This window comes from Sander vitreus, chromosome 17 (assembly GCF_031162955.1).
Source record: "Sander vitreus isolate 19-12246 chromosome 17, sanVit1, whole genome shotgun sequence".
In the NCBI taxonomy this organism is placed as follows: Eukaryota; Metazoa; Chordata; class Actinopteri; order Perciformes; family Percidae; genus Sander; species Sander vitreus.
Window position 1 is genome coordinate 30567043 of NC_135871.1, and position 10000 is coordinate 30577042.

At 45.1% G+C, this 10000-nt stretch overlaps 1 protein-coding gene across 2 annotated transcripts in view; it reads left to right on the forward strand.

Annotated features, from left to right (window-relative positions):
* Positions 1-10000, forward strand: part of LOC144532190 (spectrin beta chain, non-erythrocytic 1-like) — a 174054-nt gene that overhangs the window by 121019 nt on the left and 43035 nt on the right. For both annotated transcript variants that reach the window (XM_078272808.1, XM_078272807.1), the window contains 8 exons: positions 210-347; positions 3144-3264; positions 4249-4464; positions 4590-5009; positions 6202-6404; positions 6580-6670; positions 6876-7022; positions 8656-8919. In XM_078272808.1, coding sequence (XP_078128934.1) covers positions 210-347; positions 3144-3264; positions 4249-4464; positions 4590-5009; positions 6202-6404; positions 6580-6670; positions 6876-7022; positions 8656-8919 — 1600 coding nt within the window. The remainder of the gene's footprint in view (positions 1-209; positions 348-3143; positions 3265-4248; positions 4465-4589; positions 5010-6201; positions 6405-6579; positions 6671-6875; positions 7023-8655; positions 8920-10000) is intronic.

Below are 10000 nucleotides of genomic sequence, written 5' to 3' on the forward strand. Positions count from 1 at the left end.
CGACGCAAAACGGAAATATGTCCGAAATGATGAGAGCAACTTATTTTTTGTTTACGGTAGACTTTCAAAAGCAGAAAGTGTCAGTTTTTTTGTCATTTTGTGTAACTGGCTTTCTCTTTGTCTGTGTGTCTCTTTGTCTGTGTGTCTCTTTGTCTGTGTGTGTGTCTCTCTGTGTGTGTGTGTGTGTGTGCATGCGTGCATGCGTGCAGCTTTGAGAGTTTGGAGCCGGAGATGAACAACCAGGCGTCCCGGGTTGCCGTGGTGAACCAGGTCGCCAGGCAACTGATCCACAGCGGACATCCCAGCGAAAAGGAGATCAAAGCCCAGCAGGACAAACTCAACACCAGGTAATCTAACTGGGATTAAACCAGAACATGAACTGGGATTATCAGGTCATTAAGGAGTGTAACTTTAAGAGATTATACTGGAAAATAAAGTGGAATTATTGGGCTGCACAGTAGAGGGGGACACGGGAATCAATTGTCGCTCCCATCCCATCCCAAGCCCACGAAAATACTCCCGTCATATCCCGATCACGTGACTGCAGAAAAAATCCTGTCCTGCAAAATCCCGAGAGAAAGACTCCCGAATCCCGTCCCGCTCCCGTTTCGTTCCCTATGTTGTCTAAAGTTATCAGACTCTGTCTTGGACACACGCTTTACACCACGAGCAGGCTCGCAACCATCGCTGTCTGGAGGATCACTAGCCAGTTGATATCGCGTCACTATACATGCATTACCTGCAGGTCTAGGTAACATGTATTACCTGCAGGTCTAGGTAACATGTATTACCTGCAGGTCTAGGTAACATGTATTACCTGCAGGTCTAGGTAACATGTATTACTACAGGCCTAGGTAACATGTATTACCTGCAGGTCTAGGTAACATGTATTACTGCAGGCCTAGGTAACATGTATTACCTGCAGGTCTAGGTAACATGTATTACCTGCAGGCCTAGGTAACATGTATTACCTGCAGGCCTAGGTAACATGTATTACCTGCAGGTCTAGGTAACATGTATTACCTGCAGGTCTAGGTAACATGTATTACCTGCAGGTCTAGGTAACATGTATTACCTGCAGGTCTAGGTAACATGTATTACCTGCAGGTCTAGGTAACACGTATTACCTGCAGGTCTAGGTAACACGTATTACCTGCAGGTCTAGGTAACACGTATTACCTGCAGGCCTAGGTAACACGTATTACCTGCAGGTCTAGGGTAACACGTATTACTACAGGTCTAGGTAACATGTATTACTACAGGCCTAGGTAACATGTATTACTACAGGCCTAGGTAACATGTATTACTACAGGTCTAGGTAACATGTATTACTACAGGCCTAGGTAACACGTATTACCTGCAGGTCTAGGTAACATGTATTACTACAGGCCTAGGTAACATGTATTACCTGCAGGTCTAGGCCATTTTTTTTACGTAATTCCTAACGGAGATCTTCTCACACTCAAAACACACATTTCTCCGTCCCGTTGATTTCTATGCTCTATTCTAGATCCCGACCGATATATCGGCGGGCCGATATTATCGGCCGATATTAGGCATTTTCCAAACTATTGGTATTTATAATGGCCGATTAAAAAACGGATAATAATAATTAATTCATAAATATTCATTTATCAACAAATGATTCTGATAATTGAATATTAAAAAAATAAAATAAAAACGGATGAAACCCCCTTCAACCATGTTCTGAGTGTTGGCGTTTCATAGTCTGTCCACCAGAGGGCGCTCTGCAACGTCACTGATGGCAACACTCGTGGATTTTGTTGTTGTTATTGTGTTTTGGTTCAAAGAACTGTAAGTTTCATATCTTAAGTTTGTATTTTTATACATTTTATTTATCAGAACTTTATTATATTTTGACGTTCCTCTGTTCTGTTGTGAACATTTTAAATATATAGCAGCCGATATATCGCAATATCGGATTTTTAAATCATCAAATATTTGTATCGGTATCGGCCTTAATAATCCTTTATTGGTCAGGCTCTAGTCTATTCCGTCTCTATCACGTTAGTCCCGAAAAATGTTCACCCTCCACTGCACACTAATCAATCAACAGGTTATTTAGCACTACACATGTAACTGGGATTAAACAGAGAATTATAACATAATCGGGTAATTAATTGGGGTTAAGCAGCTGTCTAACACAAGATCAAAAAGGGTTTTTAAGACCGGGCAACAAAATTGGGATTTAAGGGAAATTTACAGTAAGGTGAACATGCAACTAAACCAAGATTAAACAACAACAAAATGAGGATTATCAGGTCATTTAATTGAAATGTATGTGAAGAGAAGATAAACCGATAAATCAACTGTGTTATACCGGTTATCTTAACTTTATTATGTGGGTTATTAAGATTGGACAGTAATAACTGAACAGATAATTAAACAGGAGATATAAACAGTGACTGACCAGGTAGCACAGCTGGCAGGTACTTGGTTCATATCCAGTAGCGGAGATAGTGTGGATGCGTGGGTGCGTGGGTGCGTGGGTGCAGCCGCCCCAGGGCCCCGTGCCAATAAGAGGCCCCTCAAACGCCGCTGATCTTGCGTCACTTGACGAGAACGGGGCCCTCGCCAAGTGACACATAGATTATTAGCTGACAGAAGCTAATGACTGCATATGATCTCACGTTATGATGATCCAGCTCTTCTTATCAAACATATATATAATAGTGCCATGTCAGTTATATAGTGATCACTGATTGAGCTCCCTTGGCCTGTTCAGCACCATCACTGTCCATCAGCTGTCGCTGTCCGTGGTGCTGAAACAGTTTGACTTGACTGGCAAACTGTTTTCTTAGTTCGTCAATACAAACGTGTCAAAAAATGTGGCCTTTCCTTGTGTTTTATTTGACATATAGGCTTACTTGGCTCAACAAGTGACACATTATAACGTGCATTCATTAGATATTTTACTGTTTGTTTTTAACGGTTACAATTTTAACATGACTTGGTAGCAATGGGCCCCATGATGAAGCTCCGCCCCCACTGTACTGAGAGTCTAGCTCCGCCCCCACTGTACTGAGAGTCTAGCTCCGCCCCCACTGTACTGAGAGTCTAGCTCCGCCCCTGCTCATACTGTTGCTGATGGCGTCCGTTTCCGTCCGTCTCCGTCCGTCCAGGTGGAGTCAGTTCCGAGACCTGGTGGACCAGAAGAAAGACAGTCTGAGCTCGGCTCTGGGCGTCCAGAACTACCACCTGGAGTGCAACGAGACCAAGTCCTGGATCAAAGAGAAGACCAAGGTACCCACAGCACTTTGTTTTTTATTCCACCACAGCAGAGGTTAGAGGTTACACCTCAAATATTTTCTTTTCCCCAAAGAGTTTTGTTACTTTCACAGTATTTTTACAGAACCTCGACCTGCTTTATCATAAATAAAGGCATGACAATCTCACTTTTTATAAACCAAAATGGGGTAGCTGGACTCAAGTGACTTTTTTACCGTAATTAAACACTTGTCTAACTCACCCCCCTCCCTTCCTTCCTTCCTGGCCTCCGGAGTCCACGTCTCAAGTCTTAAGTCTCTGAACTAGAGTCCAAGTCTCAAGTCTCTGAGCTAGAGTCCAAGTTAAGTCTCAGGTCTCTGAACCAGAGTCCAAGTCTCAAGTCTCTGAGCTAGAGTCCAAGTCAAGTCTCTGAGCTGGAGTCCGAGTCAGGTCTCAAGTCTCTGAACTAGAGTCCAAGTCTCAAGTCTCTGAGCTAGAGTCAACGTCAAGTCTCAGGTCTCTGAACCAGAGTCCAAGTTTCAAGTCTCTGAGCTAGAGTCCAAGTCAAGTCTCAGGTCTCTGAACCAGAGTCCAAGTCAAGTCTCTGAGCTAGAGTCCGAGTCAAGTCTCTGAGCTAGAGTCCAAGTTAAGTCTCAGGTCTCTGAACCAGAGTCCAAGTCTCAAGTCTCTGAGCTAGAGTCCAAGTTAAGTCTCAGGTCTCTGAACCAGAGTCCAAGTCTCAAGTCTCTGAGCTAGAGTCCGAGTCAGGTCTTAAGTCTCTGAGCTAGAGTCCGAGTCAGGTCTTAAGTCTCTGAGCTAGAGTCTGCATCTCAAGTCTTTCAGTCTTTTAGTCTTTAGTCTTTTTAGTTCAAGTCAAGTCTCTGAGCAAGTCTTTGTCTTTAGATGTGAGATGGTGTCAGACTTTAGTCTTTTCAAAGTCTTCTAGTGAATGGTAGGCATTAAGTGTGACTCGAGTCCGAGTCTCAAACTCGAGTCCCCATGTCTGCTGTCATCCGTCAGGTGATCGAGTCGACGCAGGAGCTGGGGAACGACCTGGCCGGCGTCATGGCGCTGCAGAGGAAGCTGACGGGGATGGAGCGCGACCTCGCCGCCATCGAAGACAAGCTGGGTGACCTGGGCAAAGAGGCGGAGCGTTTGGCCTCCGAACACCCGGAACAGTCCGACGCCATCAAGGGACGTCTGGCCGAGATCACCAGCGTCTGGGACGAGATGAAGGTAGGAGACGATACGATCAGGAGCTAGAGTCCAATTCTAAAAATGGGTCAAATTCGACCCGATGACAACAGGAGGGTTAAAAAACCCTTTCCTACATCCGACCGCCTGTGTTTTTCTGTTTCCAGGACACCATGAAGAACCGGGAGGAGTCTCTGGGCGAGGCCAGCAAGCTGCAGCAGTTTCTGCGTGAGCTGGATGACTTTCAGTCGTGGCTGTCGCGCACGCAGACGGCCATCGCTTCGGAGGACATGCCCAACACGCTGGCCGAGGCCGAGAAGCTGCTGACCCAGCACGAGAACATCAAGAACGAAATCCACAACTACGAAGAGGACTACCAGAAGATGCGGGACATGGGCGAGATGGTGACGCAGGGCCAGACGGACGCGCAGTACATGTTCTTGCGCCAGCGGCTGCAGGCGCTCGACACCGGCTGGAACGAGCTGCACAAGATGTGGGAGAACCGGCAGAACCTGCTGTCCCAGTCGCACGCCTACCAGCTGTTCCTCAGGGACACCAAGCAGGCCGAGGCCTTCCTCAACAACCAGGTAAACCTGCCATGTCTAGAGCTGTAACCATTGGCGGTTATTGGGGGGGTCCAAGGGTGGCCAATGTCCCCGAAATATTAAGCCTTGACCCCCCTCCTCTGGCCCCCCTAACTGTGGCAAATATTTTCATACATTTTTAACCCCACCTTTATCCCCAAAGAGGGGATATTATCACCATCACCCAACTCACCAGACTCCATGTAAATAAACAGTACTTTTATAATCGTAAAACACAATACATTCAAAGTCGACAGAAACAAAATAAAACTATTAAAAGCCATCTTCGTTCATCTTTCCACTGTTCCAACAATCACCACTCTGGTTTGGTTGAAAAAAAACCTTAATTCACCCATTTACATGTGGAAATATGCTGGCTCTATACACGCTAAAAGTCCTGATTATTTACATGGAGTCTGGTGGGTTTGGTGATGGTGATTTCAGGGCTGTTTCATGTTAAACTAAAAGGATCTTCCTCTTTAACTAAAAGGTCTATCTCTGTAGGGATCCTTTCATAATGTTGTCAGACACTTAGAATAATAATCTGAGTCTGTCAGCAGCAACAACAGAACTTTTAGTGGACGCTAGTGAACTGTTTTCTCACACACTCTCTGGGATAAATCTCTGACTGGGCGTCCGTCCAGTCCAGTATCATCTGTGTTAGATCTCACACGCACTGTTCCTGTGACAGACTGTCCACGGTGTACACCACCCCTCACCCAGTGCATGCTGGGATAGGCTGCGACCCCACCTGACCCTGTGTAGGGTGAGCGGTTAAAAAAAATTGACAGAATTGGAGCTGGAACAATTAGTTGATTAATCAACACACTGACGAGGATTTCCTGGGTTTCTTATCTTTCTTTCTGACGTACTTGTTAACAGGATATCTTTGTGTTTGAACTGTTGGACAGAGAATACAAGACATTTAAAGTCACAGTGCACATATTTCAGATGACTTGCTGTCCTTCTCTTCTTGTCTTTTCATCCACTTGCTGGACTTCATAATGAGAAGGTCACAGGCTGCCACCAAGTGGTGGAAGACCGTCACTACAGGACATGTTTTGACAGTTGAAGTTACTTTTTGTATGTGAAGAAACTGGAAATTATTCACGTTTAACAAGTGTGTGTGTGTGTGTGTGTCTGTGTGTGTGTGTGTGTGTGTGTGTGTGTGTGTTTGTGTGTTTGTGTGTTTCAGGAGTACGTCCTGGCTCACACCGAGATGCCCACCACTCTGGAGGGGGCCGAGGCCGCCATCAAGAAGCAGGAGGACTTCATGACCACGCTGGACGCCAACGAGGAGAAGATCAGCGGCGTGCTCGACACCGGCCGCCGCCTGGTAACCGACGGCAACATCAACGCCGAGCGCATCCAGGAGAAGGTGGACTCCATTGACCAAAGGTGACGGAGATACTGTTAGTTTGTCTGAAATACCCATGCCATATTGATACCGCAGGTTTAAAATGTGCCTGGTAGGACGGTGTGGTATTGCTGCTGTAGCTTCTTTTATATATTTATTTATTTATTTATGTAATATTTAATCTTTAATATATATAATGTATTATATATTGTACAGACACAAGAAGAACAGAGCGGCTGCCAGCGAGCTACTGACCAGGCTGAAGGACAACAGAGACCTGCAGAAGTTCCTGCAGGACTGCCAGGAGGTAAAACACACACACACACACACACACACACACACACACACACACACACACAAGCACAGACGGAGACACACACACACACACGCGCACACACACACTTCTTTTTTTTTTTTTTTACCTACAAAAGTGCCCTAGTCAACATTTTATTGTCAAAAAAGACGGCAAGTGTGAACACTGCCTATTGATAGTAATGTGTGTGTGTGTGCAGCTGTCCCTGTGGATCAACGAGAAGATGCTGACGGCCCAGGACATGTCGTACGATGAGGCCAGGAACCTGCACAGCAAGTGGCTCAAACACCAGGCCTTCATGGCCGAGCTGCAGTCCAACAAGGAGTGGCTAGACAAGATCGACAAGGTGGGGCCCAACTGTGTGTCTAACCCTTCTTCACATGGGCGGAAAATAGACACGAATATTTAAGTTTTGATGTATACATTGTGTATTACAAGTAAAAATTGTGGTTTGTATCAAGTTAAAGAGGTTTTCATCACCCACTCAAGCAATACACACTCCATTATAAGCAGAAAAAGCCTCAATGAAAAACTAAACTTAAACAGTGATACCTCATAAACTGTAAAAGATATCATGAAGCTGAAAACAACTTTTATAGCTAAAGGGTCTGTGAACGTTTTACAGTTTGAATGGCGTCTGTAGGTGAAAGTATGTGGGTGGAGAAGCATTTCAAAGAGGAAGAAGCCTGAAGAGGATTTGAAGATTGCTCCATTGACTTTAATGTAAAATAATAATTGAAAAAAGCTTCATATTTTAAAAGTATAATGTGTGAATGCTGCTGAAAGACACAAAAGTAAGTAGGCCCGTAAGTTACGACTTCAAGTCATGACGTAGAGTTCGAGGCAAAGTCAAGACAAACCCTTCTAGCTAGCGTTAGCTAGTGTTAGCTTGCGCCTACCTAACGTTGACATTAGCTAGCGCTAGCAGATACTAGCGATTTCTAGTCGGCAACATATTTTGGGCTTCATTTAATAAACATGGACATGGACTCTACAATCACAGCTGATAGACGGCTTTTTGTACACGCTCTGAAACGGACGTAAACATATCACACTTTCTCTGTAGTCGACCGTTAGCTAGCTACCGTAAATGTAGGCTACTTTTAAAATGCCATATTTCCCCTCTGGGCTCACCAAAACGGACGTAAAGGCATATCAACCATTCACTGCACGTGATCGCTAGTAAACATATTACACTTGCTTTGCTAGTCTATCGTTCAGGACAAGACCCTGTAGCCTGGTGTTGGGGGAGGCGGGACAGCCTCCCCAAATTGTCTGCCCTTTCAAACTCCTCCCTGTGTGTCCAGGCCTCTTGGACTCCATCTGAGAGGTTTCTCCTGTGCAGGACACGCCATAAGTCAGGAGAGGTGTCTTATCTTGCCAGAGAAGCTAATATGGTCATTTTTCTGCAAAAGAACTGCTAAAGTTTGAAGCTGGTTGGCATACCAACTCAACATTTATTTAGTTGTTACTTGTTGACTTGTTAAATTATTGTAGTTATGTGTTAGGTGTAATTTCCCCTTGTGGGATTAATAAAGTATAAATTATTATTATTATTAGGGGACTTAGGTTTACTTATTATATATTTAAGTACTTTAAAACGTTAATATATTGTTACAGTTAAATAATTTTCTTTGATGTCATTTTTCAAGAATTGGTTTAGGAGTACCGGTTTGGCATTGGAATCGTAAAAATCCAAACGGTACCCAACCCTAATCAACAGGGGTCGCCATTGATGTTTCTGTGTGTGTGTGTGTGTGTGTGTGTGACGTCAAAAACTGTAACTGGGAGTACAATGATCTGGTACCAGTTCACGGGTAGTAAGTTACGGGTTTGACTGCCGTTCCAGGGCTCTTTCACCGGTAGAAGGTTGTGAAAATATGGGTTATGGGTTGCCTGGAACGCAGCATTAGATCAGCATTAGTTGCTATCCTTGGCCAGTGAGAGCTGAGCGTTAAAATATCAGTTCTGTGTTTCAGGATGGGCAGGCGCTGATGGCAGAGAAGCCGGAGACAGAGGCCATGGTCAAAGAGAAGCTGGCGTCCCTGACGACCATGTGGCAGGACCTGGAGTCCACCACCCAGACCAAGGCCAAGTGTCTGTTCGACGCCAACAAGGCCGAGCTGTTCACGCAGAGCTGCGCCGACCTGGACAAGTGGCTGGCCGGCCTGGACGGACAGCTGCAGTCGGACGACTACGGCAAAGACCTCACCTCCGTCAACATCCTGCTCAAGAAACAGCAGGTGAGGAGGCACAATTAGTTGATTAATCAACACACTGACGAGGATTTCCTGGGTTTCTTATCTTTCTTTCTGACGTACTTGTTAACAGGATATCTTTGTGTTTGAACTGTTGGACAGAGAATACAAGACATTTAAAGTCACAGTGCACATATTTCAGATGACTTGCTGTCCTTCTCTTCTTGTCTTTTCATCCACTTGCTGGAGTTGTCAGATCGTTACAGGAACTGTGCATTGGCATGAACGCTAACAAGTACCAGGGTTTCCCCCAGCGGGGCAAACCAAGTCTAGTGCCATTCAGCCAAACTAAACGAGGCAGGTGTGAAAGCGCCCCAAGATAACCATCAACACATACAGTCCATCCTAAGGATTCCCTGTGCCACATTAAGGATCATTTATAAAATCATGCCAACAATCATTATTTTATTGGCTTAGTATTCTATGCACTAAAAAGCTCTGTGTAAAGGCTTTAGGCTGCCCTACACGTTATTGTATACAATATATGTAGTAGGGGGTCCCTGCTCTATTTCTCTCAGTTCTCTGGCTTAAAAAACGTTGAAGACCCCTGGTCTAGTTTGTAATGCACAGAAGCATTTTCTGTCCATGGATCAAACGTTATACTTCCTGTAAAGCCTCTCAGTTTGACAGCAGAGTTTCTCTTCCACTAAGTTTCAGAGTGCAGCTGCCGAATACTGAACGTGAAGGAGTTGGCTCAAGCTGAGTCCTTCAAGTCCTTCTTTGTTTCCGAAGTACAGGCACAGTTCAAAAAGACTAATCCACATATTAGTAGTTGTACATTAGGAGAGTATTTGGTGGCAGTAATCATTCCTTCTGTCCTAACGTGACTGCACTGTAAAGGCCCTGACACACCAACCCGATGGCCGACGTCGGCAGAAAAGCCAGTCGGACTGATCAGTCGGCTCCCCGAGGACACAAAAAGTGCCTCAGAACGCACCGAAGCGACGCCGACTTGAGCGTACGTTCTGCGCGTGCACGAGACGTGATACGTCTCCATAACAGCAGGAGGCGCTAATCTGTATTGTCGCCCAAAAAAATGAAAACCGGAAATGTGGGTGTGGCTTTT